The sequence below is a fragment of the Taudactylus pleione genome, unplaced genomic scaffold, assembly GCF_031769625.1.
Source record: "Taudactylus pleione unplaced genomic scaffold, aTauple2 ptg000040l, whole genome shotgun sequence".
Classification (NCBI taxonomy): domain Eukaryota; kingdom Metazoa; phylum Chordata; class Amphibia; order Anura; family Myobatrachidae; genus Taudactylus; species Taudactylus pleione.
The window spans coordinates 6,480,208-6,505,000 of record NW_028284442.1 but is presented as its reverse complement, the minus strand read 5'-3'; the positions used below and the strand labels follow the sequence as shown (position 1 = coordinate 6,505,000).

Below are 24,793 nucleotides of genomic sequence, written 5' to 3'. Positions count from 1 at the left end.
CTCTCTGTCTGTCTCTTTCTCTCTCTGTCTGTCTCTTCTCTCTCTGTCTGTCTCTGTCTCTTTGTCTCTGTCTCTTTCTCTCTGTCTCTGTCTCTTTCTCTCTGTCTCTGTCTCTTTCTCTCTGTCTCTGTCTCTGTCTCTTTCTCTCTGTCTCTGTCTCTGTCTCTTTCTCTCTGTCTCTGTCTCTGTCTCTTTCTCTCTGTCTCTGTCTCTTTCTCTCTGTCTCTGTCTCTCTCTCTTTCTCTCTGTCTCTGTCTCTCTCTCTCTTTCTCTCTCTCTTTCTCTCTCTCTCTCTTCTCTCTCCTCTCTCTCTTTCTCTTTCTCTCTCTCTCTCTCTTTCTTTCTCTCTTTCCTCTCTTTCTTTCTCTCTTTCTCTCTTTTCTTTCTCTCTTCTCTCTTTCTTTCTCTCTTTCTCTCTTTCTTTCTCTCTTTCTCTCTTTGCTGGTGTCTGTACCTGGGTGCTCATGGATCTTATATTGGAACAAGACTACTGGGTAGTTTTGATTGGGGCTCTTGATTAAATACAGGGACTGCTGAGGGGTGAATGAAGTAGAATGTTAGCTCCTTGTATATAGGACACTACACATTCTGCGTAAATAGAGTATGAATATTATTGTTTAATGCTCAGTAGTACTCACAAAAAGCTATTACAGCAGCTGCTAAAGGTTATGGATGTAAACATTTGCGTGCTGTGCACAGGGCTTTGCTGCTTCTTTTGTACAGTTTGTACTGTATATACATGTGAGGGTTAAACCAGCCCCCTGTCCAAAGGTTTTAACTAGTCCAGGTTGATTTCATTAACTTTCAATGTTCACACTTTAACCATTGTTCTCAGTGATGGTTTTCTCCAGTGTCCACACACTGCCAATGTGAGGTTCTGGTTCTTCCAATTTTACTTCTCCACCCTGCCATTCCTTATTGTAGGAAATGTACCTTTAAATCTCCTGCTTAGACGGACGCACCCCACTAGTGCCACACTCAAAACTTCCTCTAGTGCCTCCTTTTGGCACTAATGTTAAGGGTTGCCTACCCCTGATCCAGACAATCTTTTTTTTTTTTTTTTTTTTTTTTTTTTAAATCAAGTACTTTTTATTTAAAGTTTTGAAAATGCACCCAATAAAAAAATAGTAATAATAATAAAGCAAGTGCGGCAAGTATGAAAAGTAATTTTGTGACATATACATACAGACAAAGCAAAGTATAAGGTATGGTCATATTATTTATGATATACATACATGTCTCACGTAACATATGGAAAAAATAAAAAGAAAACCTAATGAGTACCCGAAGGCGCCATTCGGTTTCCGAAGCAGGAGCTAGATACCAAAAACAACATTCATAAGGAGGTGCATAAAAGGAAATCCTATATAAATGTCCCACCACAAGACTAACCACACCCGCAAAAATAATAAAAATAATAACCTAAACAAATACAAAATACACCCGAAGCAAACCTACCCTATAACCCCCCACCCTGTATAGCCTATCCCCAACTCAGGTATACCTGTATTCCGCAATTGCCTCCCCCCTAACTAATCTAACCTACTATTAACAGTCGCCCCCCCCCCCCCCCCCCCGATTGAAAGGATAGATATTCGGATAACTGACTGGGGCAAATAACCGAATGTCCATATCCATGACGAAGCAGGCAGCCGGGTCCTCCCATAAACTATTTTCCCGCATTTCCGTGAAGTGAATAGAAATATATACAGAAATACTAAATATAATAGGCTAAAAATTAAACAAGATTACGTATATATCTAAGGTGCTTTGACAGAGAATGGTTTCTCTGTCAAAGAGACAGGAAAAGCAGGGTAATCCCATAAAATAGTCAGAAGCTTAAAAATAGCCACAGCAATATATATATATATATATATATATATATTAAAAAAAACAGAATATCTAGATATAGCAGGAGTCTTCTATAACAAAACATATACCAAATAAAATATAATAATCACAAATTATATTAAAAGACATACACATATGTGATAAATAGGAGATATATAAATAAGAATACTATAAAGTACTAGGTAATTACAGAAGAATCTTCAAATATACTATGGCAGGTCATATCTTACAACAACTTGCATATAACAACAGGTAAGGCAAAATAATAGATTGATGCAGATCAGTCTGGCCAAGCTTCTGCCCCCTGTGAAAATGCATCATAATGAGCAGTCGCTCTGTTACAGCATGCCCGAAATCGACAGGGAAGTACAAAAAATATAGCAGCAGCAGGTCCTGGAACCACGGCAGACCCCACAGGGCTAAACATCTGAACTTGGCTAAACAGTCATATGGAAGGAGAAATACATGAACCGATTTTCCTCAAATGGAGTGTGAACTGCAGGAACACAAATGGAGACATCTCAGTCTCCTCCCGGGGTTACCAAGGGATACAGCAGGAAGCAAGAATATTCATTTGTATATTCCCAACTTTGCTGTTAAGTCTCTGAGCAGAGGCATTGATAGCTTGCAGGATCTGTTGTAGAGAAGCCCTCCATGTTTGTTTTTGTACAGATTGTGATGATAGCAGAAATCAGCAAGGACTGGGTATAGGAGCTGTGTAATGGAGGCTGGGGTGGGGCCCAAATAAGAATTATACAACCAAGGATTACAATGTGGGCAATCTTGCAGAGAAACTGCCCCTATACATGTACTCAGGATCCAGCAACGTTAGTGAAGCAGGGCAGGGGACTGTAAACAGCCTCACCTAAAATGGCCGCAGGACAGACTGACAGCTTGGTACATCAATAAGGAGCCCAGAGCATCCACCCGCAGCCACGACCTTCCAACCACACACATCAAACACCAGACAGTGAGGACCACCGTTGGACCAGACATCACAGGAGTGCCGGGAACAGCGCAAAGAGAGACACTGCTGGGACCTCAGCTAGGCCATGATACTGTCTTCAACGTTGAAGCCGGTAAGTATAATTAGCAGGCACACAGGGAGACAAAATTACCACCGGAGGTGCAGTGATATGTAATGTGGTTCAAGTGTCAGCCCAACACCATCAGGGGAACAGGATAAAACACGGATGTTTAGCAGGAGCTCATGCAACCAGCTGCCTGCTCCGACCAGAGCCAAGCCACGCCCCCCCCCTGATCCAGACAGTCTTAATATTTCAGAACGCACAAATAATGGGATGCATCAATGTTGTAAAAGGAGCCTGTGAGATTGCATTCTTCTTCTGTAGTGGAGCAATTAAGGGCTTTGTATGTGAGGAGAAGGAGTTTAAATTGTATTCTTTGGTGGACGGAGAACCAGTGAAGCAATTTGAAGAGGGGGAAGCCAACACAGAGCAGCAAGAGAGGTAAATGAGATGGGCGGCAGCATTAAGGATAGAGGTGGGTTGGGGAGAGAGAGTGTTGAGAGTAATGATGTGTACATGAATGACATTTGGGTGGCATCCATGGTGAGAAATGGTCTGATTCAAGAGATAAACATTTTTATGCTTTCTTGACCAGAAGTAGTGGTGAACAAATGGCAGCATATATGGCCCTCATGATCTCCTTCATATTCTTCACTTTGATTCTCTTCGTAGTGATTCTAATCTTAGAGAGTGAATGTATTACATGTCAATTTAGAAGGTTTTTTGGATGGTGATATTTACTAAGCATCTTGGTTTTCCTACCATTTGGGCGGTGTGAACCTTTCATGCTGGTGCCTACGTCCCGTAATGTGATTTAGTAAAGCTAACCCCTTGTGACACCATTGGAGATCATGGGCCACTTTTAGCCTTTCGATAAATAGTTTGTCTTTCCTCAGCGTTCTAAATTAAAGCCAAAGGTTTGGTGATTTCAGTCACCCTTTGTGATGTGGTTACCTTGGCTCATGTATATTGCTGTATTCAGTATTACATTTAGGGCGGTATCCAATTAGCCCCGAACATTATTCAGCCACTATTTGATCCCTGGGGCTTTCCAATTAGCCCTGAAGTCTGGCCCAGCGCCGGCACTTAATCAGGGATTTTTTTTCAGGACCTGATGTGTCCCGAAAATTAATCCCCGAAAAGTGCCGTGTTTTTGCTGCCACTATGGCGAAAACACACAGGGGGGGAATTCCGTTAGTCACCGGTACTTTACCACCGGCTAATTGATCCCCCAGGCTAACTCAATTAGCCCTGAAGACCGCACTTATTGGGAACGTGGTCTAATTGTGTGAGGCGTGGCCACGACCCCCTCCTTAGAAAAAAACCTACAGCGCTGTGCGGGCCTGAAGATGGGGAAGCAATCAGGGCCCCTCCAACAAGCCCAGGACCAGGTAATTCCCTAACCCCCTCCCTATGCCCTTGCTTTTATAGGGAATTTCTTTTCGGGAGCTCAGCAGGCTCTGAAAAAAAATACCCAGTGGCTATCTGTTTTCGGGCAGGCACTGGCATTAACACATAGGATCCATGATAAGTTCATAGATCCTATGTGTATTTGCCCGAAAACATATATTTTTTCGGCCAAATAAGACGGGATCTAGTTGAATTTCCCGAATGCAATTCAAGCGTTGAAATTCCGTTTTATTCGCCCCCGGAAAAAATATCTGGTCTAATTGAATTCCCCCCATAGGGTCCGTGAACTTATCACAGATGCTATGTGTTTTTGGGCGAATTGTCCTATTTGTTCACTAGAAAAAATAGGATAGGGTGATAATAAAAATCAGCAAAACATCCCCGTTTTTCACCCTCGAAAATATATATGGGTTAATTGGATACCGCTGATAGTGTCCTGTAGCAGAAATTACTTTTATTAAAATCACACCTGCTGCCTTGGTGTTCTGTACTGTAAGAAAACTACCAATTAATTTTATAAAATTGTTAGTATTTTTATATGAAATCTCTATGTTAATATAAATAAGGAATCCATGGTATCGCATCAGTAAGTTTGCTGCAGGGCAATTGACATTCAGATTTTTATTATATATTATATTATATTCTCTTGTTTGACACAGGTTTGCCAGCATCCAAACTTGAGAATGAGAGAATGGGGAGCCGAAGCATTAACATCCCTAATAAAATCCGGACTGACATTTAAACACGAGCCAGAGCTCTCTCAAAACCAGGTAGCCAACAACATTTCTATAATGGTTGAATGTGACACCAATTAATTAAAGTACATTTTACAATGTTTACATTTAATAGAGCATATCATTCAGTATTGATTTCTTGTGGTCCCTCCCCAGAGGCTGCAGTTACTTTTATTAAACCCCTTGAAGGAGCTGTCCACTATAAATCATCATGATATTAGGCTTAAGCAGCTGGAGTGTGTACTACAGATCCTGCAGAACCAAGGAGACAGTCTAGGACCGGGCTGGCCACTGGTTCTAGGAGTTATAGGAGCAATAAGAAATGATCAGGGGTGAGTATGAAGGATAATGACTACAAACCTGCAGACCGTTTGGATCACACTGGCATGTCTTCTCATGTGTAACATTTCCTTTCAGGGAGTCCCTGATACGGACTGCATTCCAGTGCCTTCAGTTGGTCGTGACGGACTTTCTTCCCACAATGCCTTGCACTTGCCTGCAGATAGTTGTAGATGTGGCTGGAAGCTTTGGACTTCAGAATCAAGAGCTGAACATTAGTTTGACATCAATTGGTTTGCTGGTGAGTGTTTTGTGTCCAATGTTCGCCTTACATTTGCTGATCTGATTTACCAGTTATGGTAGTTTTTTGACCTTACTGTCTGACAATTGGCAGCATAGACGGTGTAAAGGTTAGCATTACTGCTGCATTACTGCCTCACAACACTGAGGTCGTGGGTTTGATTCCCACTACGGCCCTAACTGTGTGGAGTTCGTATATATTCTTCCTGTGCTTGCGTGGGTTTCTCCCACACGCCAAAAATATACTGGCAGGTCAATTGGCTCCCAACAAAAATTAACCCTAGTGTGTAAGTATGTGCGTGTACATGTGGTAGGGAATATAGATTGTAAACTCCACTGGGGCAGGGATTGTGTAAATGGACAAATGTATGTAAAGCGCTGTAGAATATGTGTGCGCTATATAAATAACTGGTAATAAATAAAATAAATAAATAATTGTACATAGTGAGGCTCATTTTGAGTTGCAAAAAAAGCAATTTTGCAAAAAAAGCAAGTAACTTTGCACCTTAGCAAAATCACGTTGCACTGCAAATGGGACAGATGTAAAATGTGCAGAGAGATTTAGTTTTGAGAAAGGTATGTCAAAAGTGAATTCTAAACTGCAGTATATTAATAAAACTGTCCAGTATTTGTGGGCTACATGCAAAAGCAGCCGGTATTTACCCTGCATGCAAATAAACAAGTATTTGCTTCCCTTGCATTTCAACATGGTTTGTTACAGATACAGATACAACTCAGAATCAGCCCCAAGTATGAGATTAAAAGAATTGTTGTTTGAGAAATAAATCTGACAGCAATGGATTAGGTCAAGTTTCTCTGCTCTTGGCGTCCTTATTGTCTCAGAATTGTTTTGCGGCACCCCTAAGCCAAGGGGTAGATTCAATTAGCGTTGACATTTCGCTGGAACTTCTCACGCTAATGTAACACTAGCAAAAGTGAGGATCTCTTACAATAGTAACCTCTTCTATGTGCATAAGACATACATACGTACATGCAGGGTCACACATAGACATACACATACATATAGGCAGGGTCACACACACACAGACATACAGGGCAGGGTAGCACAGACATACACACAAGCAGGGTCACACAATACACATACATACACACAGGCAGGGTCAAACATAGACACATATAAATAGAAATAATATACAATAAACCCGCAATCCAATTTCAATGAGGCGCAGCTCGAATAATATCTGTGACTTACACACGTCACACTATAACATAAATAGAAAAGAATATACAAAACAAGCGCTTCTCCACTGAGATCTATAGAATAATTGGAAACAGTCACGAAATAAAAAAACAGTCAAATGATTCTCTTAAATGAAAATAAGTTCTTGGAAGTGGAATTAAAAGGACTGTTCTCCTCAATTCCCTCAATTTTTCTTCCAATGATACACTCCAGATAATTAAAACAGTGAAAACTGGTTTTTTTCACGTCTCCTCCAATTGATTACAGCGCACTCCTGGCACCCCTTCCATATAATAAGTAGGGATGTGCAGGCTCGGATAGGTTCGAGTTTGCCCGTTGAGTTCGGATTTTTCCCTCCAAAAAAAACGGAACTCAGAAAGAGGCAAAACGTCATCTTGCATGGACGAACATCATCATTCCTGGACTTTTGTCCAGGAATGATGATGTTCGTCCATGCAAGATGACGTTTTGCCTCTTTCTGAGTTCCGTTTTTTTTGAGGGAAAAATCCGAACTCAACGGGCAAACTCGAACCTATCCGAGCCTGCACATCCCTAATAATAAGACAGTGAGAACTGGTTTCTTTCACTTCTCCTCCAATAAATAAAGGTGCACTCCTGGCATATCCCTTCAATATGAATAGTACCTCCAAAAAAGCACAGTTTAAGATCTCCCTTCGTGAAATACTGTAAATTTATTTTCCATAAAAAGTAGTATACACACAGTGTGTGACAATATAAAAACAAGGTGGCAGCATACCAGACGTAACCTTTTCAGAAAGGGCACAGTGTAAAAGCAAATGGGGTTAACAATGCTTCCCCAGAGCACTTCACCTATCCTGCAGAATGACAGGATCCCTTCCAATAGGTAGGTTTTGGTAGCTCCCACACGTAACCAACGCGTTTCAGCCTGAAGCCTTCATCAAGGTATACCTGTATATCTTTGGTACTTCATATATATAGGGGTATTGGACATGACACCACCCCCTTTCCTAATTTAGGGGGTGTGGCAAATGAAAAAAAAATTCTGCTGACATTGAACATATTGATATATTTCCAGTGTTAAGAAACAACATTTAAACCTCTTGAAACATTTAAAGTATTTACCTATGCTTTTTCTATTCTATTCACGTTCCGTGTTTATTGGAACGAAGACCGCTCTACCAGACATGACGTTTTGGCTATGGAATTTCCGGTGGTGCGCACCACCTGTTGAGCGTGAACCGCTGCTGCCGGACATAACTTATCGGGGATGGCGCTTACGGTGGTGCGTTCCACATATTGGAGCGCATCGTATCTTCCCCGGAAACTGTTGGCCGCCATCTCAAGTTCCATAAGTTAAGGAACTCACCATCGTGTCCGTGCGTGTAAGGCATTTACAAGATGACGGGTTACCATGGCAACCCGCTCAATCTCTTAGCCAAAACACACCAACGGATCATTAATGGTGGTATATTCCAGAGATGTCTGATGTAGTAGGATTTAATAATATAATGAGGATAATGTGAACTTAGGTAGGATCAGTTATATTGGAAGCTGATAAATAAATATATAAATATAGAAGAGTGACCTAAAATTGGATGGACCATAAAAAAAAATAATTACCATAACATATATACAACAATGTATAATGGATATAAATAACTAAAACCAATACATGTATATAATATAATATGATAAGGGAAGGGAATTGAGGAGATCAGTCCTTTCAATTCCACTTCCAAGAACTTATTTTTATTTAAGAGAATCATTTGACTGTTTTTTTTATTTCGTGGCTGTTTCCAATTCCAATTATTCTATAGATCTCAGTGGAGGAGCACTTGATTTGTCTATTCTTTTCTATAGATACATACATACACACAGGCAGGGTCACACCTAGACATGCACATACATATACACAGATGGGGTCACACATAGACATATACACATAAATACTCACAGGCAGAGTCACACATAGACACATACATACATACATACTGGGGTACCTCTCTCACCTTGAGGTGGAGCCAGCAGCTTCTTCCTCCATGCTGCTCATGTTCTCCTTACAGCCTGATGAAATAAAAATTTTATTTAAAAAAAAAAAAAATGCCCGGCGGTAGGAGGCGCCCGTGGCCGTCTGTACCAGTTTATGGATAATTTGACCCTGCGCCGCACCACTGTAAGTGCACTGCTGCAGTTTGGAAAACGCTAGATTTAGGTTGTTTTCAGCTGTGAATGGAGATCTGATCGTCAATGACTGCATCCAGGGGTGTAACCACCGTGAGTGTAGGGGGTGCCGCTTTTATGGGGTTTGGACTGCCTCTAGGGCCCCTCTCCCCTGCACCCAAATAACACCCCAGATAACACTGCCAGCCAAACATTGCTAATAGTGATGATTGTTCACGGCTTACCGCTCTGTGCTCCCAGGCAGTTGTATATCGCTCCTCCTTCTCTGCTATGTTGTGTGCACTAAACACCTGCTATATGTACAGCGGTGAGTCCAAGAAGGATCCCAGTTCAAGAGTATAGAGCAGCATGAACAAGGCAGCTGAGAGATCCCTACTAAGGAGTAACAGCCAGCCACTGAGGTAGATAGTCTGCAGTGATTTGGCCCAAGCGAATGCAGAGCCGTCAGGAGCCACTGAAGTATGGCAATGGTTCCGGTCAGGTCTCATGGCTCAAGGTGATGCTGTGGCGTGGGAGACCGCAGCGTAGATAGCCTGGTCACGATGGCTGCAATCTGGTCAAAAAGCAGGCAGGGTGCTGCAGACTGAGCGGGCAGGCAAATCCAGGACTAGGTACTCGGGTGAGTGAGGAATGTCCTCAAAAGCATAATGCCTAACGGGTATTGTGTGGCATAATGTGAACTGGAGGCACTGCGTGGCATAATGTACTAGGGCACTACTATGGGGCATAAGATTAACAACAACTGTCGGGAGTACATCAATGAGTTGTCTTTCTAAAAGCATTGGGCCCGGGGGCCCCTTCAAAACATTACTATGGGGCTCACAAAGTTCTAGTTACGCCACTGACTGCTTTGTCATATCTGTGTTGTGTGATCTTTGGCCATCTGTACTGCATGAAATAGGACCAACAGTATGTTTATCCCATCAGTGTGTGTCTATATTGGTGGTGTGGTAAAGTGATGAGACAAATCAGCTGCATGTGGCTGTGTGTCTCAGGCTTCTTTGCAATACAACTAGTTATTACCCTCTTATCACTAGAATATGTACATTATTTTATAAATATCCCAAGAAAAAAAAAGATGGTTTGACATGTAGGTTGCAATTCAATTATGTGAAATGTGTGACAGCTGTGCACATCATAGATAAATACCGGAAGGCAACATTGCTGATTTTATAATGAGCAACGTTGTGCCTGTCATCTGCCACCATTATGAGTGTCCCCACCCCACATCACCAGTATCACTTTTCAGTGATGCCCACTCATAATACAGTGATTACAGTTACAAACTTTTAGGTGGCATGAATGTCAGTAAGTACCGGAATAGTCATTCCTGTCCGTATGCAACAAACCAAACACCTCTTTTCTCTTCCTCAATTGTCCATGCTACTTTGCATCAATCACATAGTCCTCCTGGGCTTGTATATGCACAGGGCCTATGCAAAGTAGCATTGGCTCCTTCCCTGGTTGTTGGGTACCAGGCTAGAAACAGGAATGTGTGCCCCCTTTCTAATCAATATATCTCTGCTCCCTTTTTAACAAATGTGTGTGCCCTGATTCCAATATTTAATATTCTTGAAAATCTGTGCCCTCTTTATGCTTTTAATTAGAATTTGTGCTTCCTTTAATGTGATTCATAAATAAAATCTGTGTCCCTTTGATGTTATATTAATATGTAATGTCCCCTCCATATTTTTTAGTACTGCAGTGATTTTAATATTTACTTTCCTGCTTCCAATGTAAATTCCATTATAATAAAAATACAAGAGAAATAATTTGCTTTGTAGAACTTCCTGTCGCAAATGAGTTAACCAAAGTTAAAGTTTATGGGACCAAATGGGAGGTGTTCCAGCGCTTCTCCAACCCGTAGTGTCAAGATGTGAGGGTTATTGTACAAAAAAATTGAGGAAAACAAATACAGTGTACACTGTATGAATCCAGAAACATACACCCAATATGATATATGCTCATCAGTTCTTGAATGTATTATAGCTTTTGGTAATATTGCACCGTTATACACCTGTGATTGCAGATTGCCCTGGTGGCTTTGAAACCCTCTGGTAGGTGTTCCTCAGGATACTTAGTATGGTGTACTGCCATGTATGGTGAATTGGACCAAATAAATCCTTCAAGAGCATACCCACCCTTTTTAAATGTGAGCATTCATTTATAATCCTGATGTCCATCAGTTTAATAGTCGTTGAAAATAGTCCTGTTCTCTCATTACAGAGAGGTATAAGGACAAATCATCTAGAGTGCTAGGGTGTTCTTAGAAAATATAATGTCTAATTAAGGATGGACCATCACTATATAAAAAATGTACCATTTATTCAAAGGTATGCAGCCCGCTTTCATATTACATTAATATAGAATGTACAGGATTGAATATTTATCTTCCCTCTTGTCTTGATCCGAAGTAGTCCATTGGGATAAAAAAGAAAAAAGCCTCTGTACTAATTAAGTAGAATTTCCCAACGCAAATGAGTTAAACATATGCAATCCTCCCTACAGGCTGTTTTTTTTTTATACATGCTTACGGGCGTGACATCTTTGGGGAGGGGTTGTTGGTACGTGAATGCTTTAAGTGTATGTATAGGAGCTTTGCTCTACATTCTAACTTTGTTTTAATCTTTTGCAGTGGAATATTTCAGACTACTTCTTCCAGAGAGGAGAACATATAGAAAAAGAACTGAACAGGGAAGAAAATCTGCTTCAGACGCAGGCAAAAGAGAAAGGTGTCACCTTAAACCGGCCTTTCCACCCTGCACCACCATTTGATTGCCTATGGCTCTGCCTCTATGCCAAATTGGGAGAGCTATGTGTTGACACGCGCCCTGCGGTCAGGAAAAGTGCCGGCCAAACATTGTTCTCTACAATAGGGGCACATGGAACATTGCTGCAACATCCAACCTGGCACACTGTCATTTGGAAGGTATGAATGAACAGGCTATAGGCATGGGAGTGTTCACACATGTGAATTTAACCTGCATTACTAAACTACAAAGCAAAGAGTAGATTCTGGGGAATACCTTTTTTAGGTGAACCTCTTTGCAACATTGTGTTTCTTTGTCTTAATAAATCGATTGCTACAAATGAAGGTTTGGTGCATCAAAATTTATGTAATACACTGTTATTAGCCAGTGTGGATCCTATATCTGCTCATGAAGAACAACTGATTGAAAGTAGTGTGCTCAGGTGTTTAACGTAAAGCTGACTGTATTTAATAATATTTAGGTAATTTCCCTTTTATCTTGCTAAGATGAACCCATTCATACTTATGGGGTAATCTTTGATTTGCTCTTTAAAGCAGTATTTTCTGATATATCATCAGCTTATTGTGTTCTCTAAAAACTTGCCCCTAAGAACAGAGCTTTGAAAATCCTTGTGATGATTCCATTAATGATCTAAAATGGAATCACTATCTCTAAGGTCATGGTTGGTTTTCTCATAATATATTTGGTCCATTCACATTGCACAACTGAGCTTCATTGAAATGAGAAAAGATCAAGAAAAGACTCAAGCATGATTTTGTTTTCTTTCCAACTGCTCTAGGTCCTGTTCCACCTCTTAGACCAAGTGCGAGAGTCCTCTACAACAGCTGATAAGGAGAAGATTGAATCAGGAGGTGGTAACATCCTCATTCATCACTCCAGAGACACAGCAGAGAAACAATGGGCTGAGACCTGGGTACTAACTCTAGCTGGAGTAGCCCGAATATTTAACACAAGGCGATATCTGCTGCAACCGTTGGGTAAATTGTTTTAAAACTGTTTTTATTTTTTTATTCTGGTGTTGGTATACATTTTAAACTTTTGAAGAATATACTCAAAATGCAGTTGTTTCTGTTTAGCTTGGAATTGGGAATCTTTAGTGCAGCCCACTGTAACTGTGTTCCACTACCCCTAGGAATACTGTCATATCAATCATATAAAATGAACTTGTCTCTTTTCTTTCGGGAGTATATAAAGCTCAAAGCACACATACAGCATAGAGAGCTACTGCAATTCATTTGGATTTCTGCATAGTAATATATGTTTTTATCATTATTGTGTAATCTTTACAATAATAAATGTTTTAATAAACCCGTATTTAGTGCTACATCTTTTATTGATCTTATTTGTTTTTTCGATTTAGGTGACTTTTCAAAGGCCTGGGATGTTCTTCTCGATCACATCCAATCAGCAGCTCTCAGCAAAAATAATGAAGTCTCCTTAGCGGCCCTCAAAAGCTTTCAAGAAATTTTGCAAATTGTTAGCCCAACCAGAGAAATTGACAAGCCGGAGTCGCTGCCTGGAATTTCAGTTACTGTTCCTGCTCTAATAGGGCCAATTATGGCTGCTGGGCCAGGGAGACCACTGGCAAGAGCTGATTCCATAGGAGAAAGACTTGGTAGATATAATAACTCTGAGCAGCCCATAGCCATGGATGAGATAGAAGACTCAGCTCTTTGGTGGGCAGCCTGGAACACCTGGTATAGGATTGGTTCAGAAAGTACTAAGCCACCTGCTACAAGTGACAAATTGACTTTTATCCCAAGTCAGCCCTTCCTTACAGCTTTAATTCAAATTTTCCCAGCTCTTTATCAGCACATCAAAACAGCTTTTAACATGGATGATCTAGAAAAGCTTGGGGTTATATTACACGGGGCTGTGTCAGTGCCTATAAGCTCAGATGCCTCTCCTTTCATCCTTCCCTCTTACACTGAAGCAGTGTTGACAAGCCTACAGGATTCTGTGCTTACAGCCTTGGATGTCCTTCAAAAGGTGACTGCTGGGCTTATCTGCATGTCATTTTTTGGCATTTCCGTTAATAAATGGCACTGCACCAGAAACACATTAAATGGTTCACTGCTGAAGGACAAAGTTATTAAACGTTTGCTTGTTTTCTCTGATGTTTAAAAAAGCAGATACATTAAATATATTTTATAATTATATAATTGTTTAATTCTATTTTGTAATGTTTTTTGACAAGTAGTATGTATTCATATCCAAAGAGCCATTGAGTTGTCTTAGTTTGCCTTCAACATGTACAGAATATTTATATAACAGTTAATGTGCCTGCCTAGTAAAGGAACGTATGTATGAGAAAAAGTATTAGCAAGAAACGAAATGTAAAAAAATCCTCTTCCAATTTGCACTCCTTCACTAAAATAGCTCTTACTATTATTCAGTGATTGATCTATAGATAAATGTACATTAGCATCATGATGTTAGTTAGCTTTTAGTTTTATATGTGTCTGTTTTCTATTCTAGGCCATCTGTGTAGGACCAGAAAATATGCAGATAATGTATCCTGCAATCTTTGACCAGCTGTCTTCTTTTGTACAATTCTCTTGTAAACCTCCCCAGTATGGAAAACTAGAAACAAAGCACATTGCAAATGCCAAATACAATCAGGTATGTATTAGTACTTTGCTAATGGTGTTTCTCTGTTTGCCTGGTAATAGAAAATGCTATGTTAATCACAGGTGATAGTTGTATCCTCTTTTCGTGAGGCCTTCTAAAGGTATTTATATCCGGTATTATGGCACAGGTGTTTAGCTGGATGGCGGGCTACAAGCAAAAGTGATCTTGGCTTACTATCCCTTTTATTTTCCTTTGTGCTGCCACAAGCACTTTTGTGCTACCTTTTTCACAATTTTCTTTATAATGTTTTTTAAACCTATATATTCCTCACGCCTTTGATTCTCACTAATGGCGACCTCTTGGTAATTCCTGAATTCTAGATCACATATTTCTTGTTTTTTTTTGTAAATACTTTACTGGAAATTAGCATCTTTTTTCAGAGTGTATGTTCATGGTGTCAGCTGCGTAATTACTTGTCTCCTACATATACAAATTGTCACCTATTTAGCTTACAAGCTTCACCTATGCACATCAATCAATGAGTAAATGAGTAATTTGGACAGACGCACCTGTGTTTATGTAAACCCACATGATTATAATTAATTTCCCTGTAAATAAATCAATTAATTGAAATCACATTTTAATCCAGTAAAACTTGATTAATCCCAAAATATAAATGCCTTTACATTCTCGCAACTAAAATTAACATGTATTTCTGTGGATGTATCTGAATTAACTTCTCTTATTCTGTTTGTTCTGCAACAAAATGGAATCACAATAGATCCAACTTTTTGCACCGGTGAGTGACGTTTCCTTAAAAATTGCCCTGTACTGAAAATAATAATAATAAAAAAATTCTCTGTACAATGGGAAACTGACAGTAATGTTTCCTTGTATAGAGACTTTTCTCTAAGCATGCAAAGAGCTCGATTCTGCTGCCTTTTTGTGTACAGCCTCTCCATGCATGAAAACATATGACATTTACACTACTGCAAGTGCCATTCTGTGATTACCGTCTTCAATCCCCTTGTGTCTATGCTTTATGTGTTTCAGGCAGAGTGGGTCGCCTTAAATTATGTACCTTTTGCAGAGAAATCCTTGGAAGTTGTGGTGGACATGTACCAGAAAACAGCTTGCCATAAAGCTGTAGTGAATGAGAAAGTTCTCCAAAATATTATCAAGGTATTTGTATTTTTGGCATATACCAAAAAATTGAAGGTAGAAATACTATGGTTATTTCTGGAACAGTATATACAGTAGGACTACGGAAAATAATAAATGTGCTAAATTTCATATCATTTGAAGCCAGTTTGCACAGAAATGAAGTTGTTTTTCACTGTTAAAATTGACACATGCAAAGTAGCCAAATATAAATTCAAGCATTCATATAACGTCAGCCAAACTGCTTTAAAATATACATGATTTGAATGCATTTTTGACAAAATAATTAAAACAATATTGTCAGTTAACTGTTTACCTGATCTATGATCATTTATATATGCGTGTTGTACACAATTAATTGCATCTCTTCAATTAGCAAATGTATTATAGTTGATAACTGTTTTTTTAGTTTTATTCTTCCAAATAACACCACTAAAATAAGTGCTTCAAAGATTGTCCTAACCCTCGTGATGTCTCATCCATCCTATAAACCAGGGGATTTCTACCACTATCTTCAAGTACAATGTATAGGTCATGTTTTGTGGATTACTGTCTGTGGAACCAGGAGGGATAATTAACCAGGAAAATATATCACGTGCAGGATTAATTAAATCCACAAAACATGACCTGTTGGTTGTACTTGAGGATTAGGGTTAAGTACCCCTGCTTTAAACAACAGAGTTTACAAAATGATTAATTTGCACGGATTCATACACAGTCATACATTACACCATGTTTAAGGCTTTTTGAAAATAAATTTCCATGGAAAAATTGTATCTCATTGTTTCTATAATTTGTCATTGGGCAATTCTTTCATAGGGGCCTGAAATAAAATATTTTTCTGTATATATAATGTTTAGTGGTGAAGTGGACAATTTTATGTCTCCTCAGTTGTATGAATAGTTCATTTGGGAAATGGTTAAAATAGGGGGCAAGGGAGGTTATCTATTTTAAAAAATAATTGTTTTTGTGAGTCTCTGGCCAAATTAAGCAGGATTTTACACGCACACAGTCACTGTAGAGTCCTGCCACATGTAGTGTACCAAAAATGCTAAATAGCACATATTAGTATTGCTATCCTCCTTCCATGTAAGCTCGTTCTGCAAGTATCGGTCACTAAGGGGAGAATTAAATTGTTTATTTGGGTGCCCACTGGAGCTATTCAACTGTTTCTCCAATCAGGTGCAAGTGCTGTGGTACAGTGCTGTGAAAAGTCGGCTGTTTGGGCGCGCTACATAGTACTTTAAGCGGGTATGCATCTAAATCCGGTGAATTTGAACACTATAAACGCGGCACTTGCACCTGATCGAAGCAACAATTGAATAGCTTTGTTGGGCGTCTATTACTAACGGGCGTCCAAAAAAACACCTATCTTTTAATGAAAAATAAATGAAACCTGCATCTCCATTAATATGTCCACTTTAAGGCCCGTATTCAATTCCCGTGGATGAGCGGTCACAATCTTATGGTGTGCTTGTTCTGCGCACCTCTGGCGGGTGCACGAAAAAAGATGCATTGTTGTTTGCCTCGATTTTGCTGAGAAATGTTCGAAACCTGGGAGATAATTGAAAAGCCCTTAATAGTTTTATACTTCTGATTTTAAATATTTAAAGTCACTGGCTAGAAGACCCTTCATGTTACTTCAGACATTAGGACAAAAACATATCCATGTGCATGAAAACTCTGATTAAATGGAGATCAACGAGGCTAATTTTAAATGGTAAATAATACGTTTGTGGACTGGTATAAGTAAGGAAAACTGTTTTTATTTGTGTTTATTTATTTAATAGGTCTACTTTTCAAATATAATCCCTATTCTATCCATTTACTTTCTATGCAGTCTCTTAGAGACTGCATATATAGAACACGCTATGACAGAGGTTCCCAAACTCCGCTATTACAGTCCATTTTTTAAGGTGGGTCCAGATAGTTAAATCAAATTGACTGAGGTACTAATTAAGTCACCTTTGCTCAAGCATGGATATCCTTAAAATGTGGACTGTAATGGCGCAGTTTGGGAACCTCTGCTCTAGAGAGTGTGTGCAGCAACTTGTATTGTCATGAAGCTCGTCTCTACTACAAGCCTCTTTCCTACACATTTTCTAGTTTGATCTGAGTATTGCAAATCACAATTATCAGCATTTAAAGCAATATATTATTATAAAGGTTATGCTTCACATATCAAATGGCACTTCTGCAAACTGTGTAAGTAATTGTAATTGCTTTATTTGATGGGTATGTTTTACCACTAGATGTCAGTAAAGACAACTTACCATGCCTTATTTCATTAAAATACTGCTCTTGTACAGTAGTTGGTGAAAATATTCCCCAAAGGGGGTTTATAGTGTGTTTGCCCTGATACATGTGAATACATACTCACACGTATTAAGGCCTATTTTGTAGAAATGTCAATAGCAGTATACTGATGATAAAAAATGGAAAACTTACGAAATCTATGCTAGACAGAATCACACCCATAGCCCAGACACTGCAGAACAACACTGATAACCACTCTACCACCTATACATAAGCAAGTGTGTTATATTGTCTCTCCTTCTCTTCTCAGACCTTAAGGGTGCCATTGAGCCTGAAGTATGCTTGTCCTTCGGAAAGCACATGGAAGCTGGCAGTATCCTCCCTACTAAAAGTGCTCTCAGTTGGCTTACCTGTTGCACGCCAACATGCTTCATCTGGGAAATTTGATAGCATGTGGCCAGAACTTGCCAATACATTTGAAGACTTTTTATTTACAAAAAGGCATGTATTAGTAACAGTATTTATTTATATAGTATCATCATACTCTACAGTGCTTTACTATTGGGATTCAATACAAAAATAAAATAATACAAGGCCAGTAATTACCACATGGACAAAAAGGTAAGGGGATCCTGCTCCCAATCTATAGAAAATTAAGTGTTTGGTATATTAAAATAGGGGTATCCAACATGCGGCCCTCTGCTGTGGAACTACACATCCCATCATGCCCTGCCACAGTTTAGCAAGCACTAATAGAAAAACTGACAGGGCAATCTGGGATGTGTAGTTCCACAGCAGCTGGAGGGCTGCGTGTTGAATACCCCTCCTTTAGAGTGCCATATGTTGCATATTGGACAAACTAGACTTCAGTGGTGAAAAGTGCACAGCAGGTTATATTGTCTAGTCACAGAATCATTGGTAGTAATGATTGTAGTTTACAAATATGGATAGATAGATATTTTTTTATTTACTTTTTCTTCAACCTTGCAGGGACTAAGGACTGAGACTGACCAGCACTGGTCCCACTACAAATAGCAGAAGCAGAGCTGTTTCTATACTTGGTTCTGCCTCTTTGACTGACTAGGTGCCCTTTTTGACTTCATGCTGCTGTTTGCATTAGTGTTGATTTAGTACTGAGCTTTGCAAACCCTGGCACTGCTGCAGTAGTGGAATTGTAGTAAGATCTATAAAAAAACAACAGATGCAGTGATTGTTAGCCCACTGTTTTGGCTATGGGGGGGATTCAGTGGCTTACTGACAGTGAGTGTACTACCCGGCGGCGGTGTGTTTGTTTTAGCAGCCAATAAGAGTCAGACCCTCATTGGCTGCTGCACCCAGGGCCAGAGCCGGGCTGGAACTCACTCATGAGTTCCTGCCTTCCGGCTACCGCAGTGGGTAATGGGAGAGACGTCATCACATCTCTCCCATAGTGCCAAGCGAGAGGAGCAGACGGCGGGCCCAGGAGCGGGGATGTTTTGTGTTGTGTGTGTCTGTGTTTTATATGTATAGGGCACTACAGGAGGCAGTGCATCCCTAGATTGTAAGCTCCTAGGAGCAGGGTCCTCCTCCCTACTGTCTCACAGCCCTCTTCTCAAGCACTTCTATGCCTTCGCCTTCCCAACTGTATTGTGTATGGAGAATTGTGTTGCTATTTGTTACTTGTGCGCTGTTTATAAGTTGGTTACTGTATTGTAATGTAATGTTCTGTGCACCCTGTACTGTATGTACGGCGCTGCGGACCTCTAGTGGCGCCCTATAAATAAAATTTAATAATAATAAGGGGCAATACTGGAGGCACTGTATAAGGGACACTGCTTAAGAGGCACTACTACTGGGGGCATTGCATAAGGGGTACTACTACTGGGGGCATTAAGGTGCATATGGAATGGAAAGGAATGTTCCCAAAGTGACAAGAAATGGTGGCGTGTCATGTTGACACCCCCGTTTTTCAGTGGCCATGCCCACTTTTTGGCACTCGCTCCTACGCCGTGCGCACAAAGTGGGGGGTGCCATTTTCATCTTGCCCTGGGCTCCAAAAACACTAGTTATACCACTGGCTTACTGTCTCGCCTACTGGGTCTACCCCCTTCAACTTGTAACTCCTGTAACACCCCACTACTCACTCAGAGCACAAATCCCAGGCTCAGGCCTCCTGTGGGATCATATCATCAAACACACATTTTGTCAACGCATACAGCAGATCTGAAGCACAAGCCTGCTTGTATTGGTGCTGAGCAATACCATAAGCTCCGGGTGTTATTTTATTTTTTTATTACTAAGGCTTCATCGCAGGCATAGTCCCACACTTAATCTTCAGAGCTGTAAGACTAAATTTTTGTCTGCGATGCAGAGTTTTGCCAAAATCACCCCAGGCCATTCAGACTCAGGAAGTGACACTGCTCATATGGCTAGTTTACATTGTTGGTGAGTGTAATACAACTAAATACTGACAGCAGTATATATTCTAATCCTGAATCAATCTAAGGGAAGAAGAGAGACTTTGTAATTGCCACCAACTGGTGACACATTTACTGGACATTGCGTAAATTAAATAAATAGAGGTCTCACACAACCCAGTAAGACTACTGACCTTTTACTCTGTTTTCCAGTTTACATAGTCGCCTTGCATTATGTACTTATTCAAGGTGCTTCCACTGTCGTGAACTGATGCACTAAATCTCTTAAGAATTCTATATTTGTATTCCAGTTGACAATGAAATGGACCATTCTTCTAAGTTTTTTCACTTCCCTCACTCATGAGCTCCCTATCCCTAGGGGTATATTTACTAAAAGTCAATTGTAATCGATTATGATCAATTTTATATGAATCTAAATCGATGTTGTGTTTTTCTACTTCAGGGTCCATAGGGTATCCACAGGATACCTTGGGTATAGGTGTGACGTCAGTCATCGGGCACCATAGAGTTAAGCTTTCAGCCTCCCAGGATGCACTAGGGTCCCCCTCCTATACCCCGCCCCCGAGCCAAGGCACCTCAGTTTAGTTTGGTGTCCGGCCGGAGTCGGGTGCACCTGTTGGAGTGGGGGCTAGAAGAGCCCCTGAAGCCTTTTCTTCATACAGCTGTGGCTGCACATCTGGATGAACAGCATGGACAGTCAGTCCTGACGTCCATGCTGTCTTCCCTACACCCCCGCCGGTACCAGAACACCGGTACCGATCCGGGGATGCTGGTGAGCATCTGGGGTCACAGCTAGCGGTGACCCCAGATGTTCCGGACCATGGCCGGATTCAAGGGGGACAGCAGGTAAGCAGCGGGGTCCCGCGGTGGGTCCCCGCTGTCACATGGTCCAGAGTCCCCAGGCAGGGGGCTCCCTGGGGACTGGCTGCAGCGTGGAGCCAGGTATTGAACCTGCGCTTCCACTACCCCCTGGGACAGCGGACCGCAGCAGAGTGGTAGCGCTGCGGCGTCCCGGGGGTTAAATGCATGCCAGGGGAGCGCGCCTTCCCGGTCTCACAGCCGGCGCCTCCCCCGCTGCACACAGCCCTCTCTGCACACTGCCGACTGGTCCTGTAGCAGCGCTCCTCCCCCAGGCCAGCCTCCTCTCTGCTCGTCGGCGGCCATCTTTTCAACGCATGGTGAACGCTGCTGGAAGCGCTGGACGGAAGCATCGTGGTCTGGGTCCCCCCGCATACCTCTCCTCCGATTTGGGTCAGGTCTGTGTATGCTGCGCTGTGTCCTACCAGGCCCTGTGTCTGCGTAGTTGAGTGATCAGCGCTGTTAGTGCAGGAATTGATTTTTCTTTGCATTGTATGTGACTGTGCTAGCGCTGCTGCCTGTAACTTTTCTTCTAACTGTCAGCTTTATTACTGTCCCAGCCCTTGCTGTGCGGTGCTGCAGGGTGGTCTCTCGCCTATTTAATTGGTAAGAGGGGTCACATACTTGGTGCCATCATGTCTGAAAGTGATTTTCCTCTCCGACTACAGTGTGCCACGTGTAAAGTACCGTTAGCGGAGGGGGAGGGTAGCGCGGAGGGCCTCTGCCGGCAGTGTTTGTCTATGGCGCGGCCTATTACGGTTACAGCACCGGTACAGGAGCCGCCCTGGGCTTGTTTCGCTCAGGCGCTTTCAACCTTGGTGGGCCCGTTAGCTCCGCAGCCCGCGTTTCCGCCGATGGGTTTGTCCCAGCAGTCAGTGGTGTCGTCACCCATGCAGGGTTTCCCACGACAATTGGTGGTACCCCACAGTCTCCCTACTTCCCCGCTCCCGGTTTCTCAGGAGCCGGCGTGGGTTAACTCCCTGACGAGTTCTGTACAGCACTTGTCGGATGTGTTGCAAGGGGAGTCTGTGATGCGGCCACATAAACGGCCGGTGGCGTCTGTCGGTTCCTTATGAGGATGACGAGGGGACGTCTGATGATGGGGAGATTCTGGATCCTTACGATCAGGAACCTCTCCATACTAAGGACGCTGACGCTAAGTCCAAGGTATATATTCCTGGACTTATTCGGGCAGTCCGCACAGCCTTGGTGATTGAGGACGAAGTTCCCCCAGCGGCTAAATCCAAGTATGCCTTTTTTAAAGATGTGAAGGGCGATGCCACAGTCTTTCCTCTTTCGGGTCAGTTAATGGACCATTTAGAGGAGGCGTGGAAACAGCCTGGCAAAAGATACCAGCCGCAGAGGCGCCTGGCAGTGGCTTATCCGTTCGCGGATAATTATTTTGCAAAGTGGGACAAGCGTCTTGTCCGTAGTGCCACATTCCCGATGCCATCCATGTCCTCCCTTAAGGATGCTACGGACCGCAAGGTGGAGATCTGCCTGAAGTCCGCTTATTCCCTTGCGGGGGGGGGGGCAGCATGGCCGGCTATGGCCATTTGCTGGGTTGCCAGAGCGATGGAGCGCTGGGCGGATTCATTAGAGGCGTCTTTTGATTCCGACTGTCCGGCCGAACAGGCGGAGTTGATTGGTAATCTCCGTGATTCGGCGACTTATATCAACGAGGCGGCCTTAGACATTAGTACTCTGGTGTCTAGAATTTCTTCAGCAACGGTGGCTGCTCGTTGCACCTTGTGGCTGCGATCCTGGTAGGCGGACGCAGATTCCAAAAAGGGTTTGGAGGCGTTGCCATTTACTGGAGAAGTTCTCTTCGGTCCGGATCTGGACAAGATTGTGGCCACGCTGGCGGCAGCCAAATCGGCTTGTCTCCCGTCGGCCGCTGCTCCTTCTGGTTCTGGACCATCGTCCTTTCGGTCTTATAGGGCCCAGGGCAGACCCAAACCACAGTCTTTTCCTCGACAGGTTGGCCCTAAGAAATCGGCTAAACCCGGAAGCAGGCATGGAGTACCAGACGTCCGGCCCCTAAGCCAGATGACAAGCCTGCGGCCTGACGGTCCGGGCCTCCCTTTGGGGGATCCCAAAGTGGGAGGCCGCCTGCTGCAGTTCGCCCAGTGTTGGTCGGTCACTACGACAGACACTTGGGTTCTCGAGGTGGTCTCCCACGGGTACGCCCTCTCTTTCCGGCACAGACCCCCGGCTCGATTCTTCACCACGGGTCTACCATCAGACCGGAACAAGGCTACGGAGCTGCGGAAGGTATTGCACACTATGCTCCAGGCTGGAGTTATAGTGCCTGTTCCATTCTCCCAGGATTCAAATTCAAATCTTTTTTTGGTACAGAAACCCAATGGGTCGTATCGTCCGATTCTCAACCTCAAGGCTCTCAACAGGTCTTTGCGGGTTCCGAAGTTTCGGATGGAGACCCTACGGTCCATCATTCTGGCGCTGGAACCTGGGGACTACATGGTGTCATTGGACATACAGGACGCTTACCTGCATGTCCCTATTCTTTTGCGCCATCAACAGTTCCTCAGGTTTGCAATCCGCAGCGACCACTTCCAGTTTCGGGCGTTACCTTTTGGCCTGGCGACAGCACCATGTGTGTTCACCAAGGTGATGGCGGTCATGGCGGCTTCTCTGCTCTGCAGGGAGTCCGCATGTTGCCGTACTTGGACGACCTTTTATTGGTGGCAGGATCTCCAGAGCTCCTTCTACGCCACTTGGACCTGACCATTGCGCTACTGCAACGGCACGGCTGGCTAATCAACTGGCAGAAGGCCACTCTAATCCCGTCTCGGCGGATTCTGCACCTCGGAGCCTTATTGGACTCGGAACAGCAAAGGATCTTCGTGACGGGAGAAAAGATCTCTGCTTTACAGTCGAGGGTGCGCAGTTGTCTGCACAGCCGCCGTGTGTCTCTACACTCGGTGATGAGGTTACTGGGCTCCATGGTGTCAGTTTTCGACATGGTGGAATATGCTGAGTTTCACTCCAGACCTCTGCAGCACCTGATCCTGTCCAAGTGGAACGGGCTGCCTCAGTCTTTGAAGTCCCAGACGATTGTGCTCACCCCGGAGGTTCGCCTGTCCCTTGCCTGGTGGTTACAGACGACCCATCTCAGCAAGGGACGTCCGTTCTGGGTTCCAAATTGGGTCCTGTTGACAACGGACGCCAGTCTTCGGGGCTGGGGAGCAGTTTCGGGTCCACACTTGTTCCAGGGCAGGTGGACGCCGACAGAAGCGGAGCTTCCAATCAATATCTTGGAACTCCGTGCGGTCTTCAATGCTCTCCAGCAGGCACATCGGGTTCTCCAGGGTCGTCCGGTACAGGTCCAGTCGGACAACGCTACCACCGTGGCCTACATAAACAGGCAAGGAGGAACCCGAAGTCGGGCGGCTCTCGCGGAGGTCTCTCGGATCCTGGTATGGGCGGAGCGCAATCTTCCGGCCATATCAGCGGTCTTCATCCTGGGAGTGCTAAATTGGGAGGCGGACTTTCTAAGTCGCCAGGACGTTCATCCGGGGGAATGGTCCCTGCACCCGGACGTTTTTCAACTGCTGGTGGACAGATGGGGTCTTCCAGAGATCGACCTCATGGCGTCCCGGCACAACAACAAGTTGCCAGTGTACGGGTCTCGCACAAGAGACGAAGGGGCATCTCTGGTGGATGCTCTGTCCGTCCGGTGGACGTTCCGGTTCGCATACCTGTTCCCTCCGGTCTCCCTTCTTCCACGGGTAATCCGGAAATTCAAACAGGAAGGAGGGATGCTCCTGTT

The 24,793-nt window shown here is 43.0% G+C and overlaps 1 protein-coding gene across 2 annotated transcripts in view; it reads left to right on the top strand.

Moving 5' to 3' along the window:
• The window catches only part of MON2 (MON2 regulator of endosome-to-Golgi trafficking), a 151,013-nt gene that overhangs the window by 65,779 nt on the left and 60,441 nt on the right, over positions 1-24,793 (top strand). The window contains exons 21-30 of one of the 2 annotated variants that reach the window (XM_088454371.1): positions 4,949-5,059; positions 5,180-5,355; positions 5,441-5,603; positions 11,602-11,895; positions 12,516-12,714; positions 13,098-13,726; positions 14,216-14,359; positions 15,090-15,107; positions 15,362-15,490; positions 18,036-18,226. In XM_088454371.1, coding sequence (XP_088310497.1) covers positions 4,949-5,059; positions 5,180-5,355; positions 5,441-5,603; positions 11,602-11,895; positions 12,516-12,714; positions 13,098-13,726; positions 14,216-14,359; positions 15,090-15,107; positions 15,362-15,490; positions 18,036-18,226 — 2,054 coding nt within the window. The remainder of the gene's footprint in view (positions 1-4,948; positions 5,060-5,179; positions 5,356-5,440; positions 5,604-11,601; positions 11,896-12,515; positions 12,715-13,097; positions 13,727-14,215; positions 14,360-15,089; positions 15,108-15,361; positions 15,491-18,035; positions 18,227-24,793) is intronic. The other variant, XM_088454372.1, reaches the window with a different exon arrangement.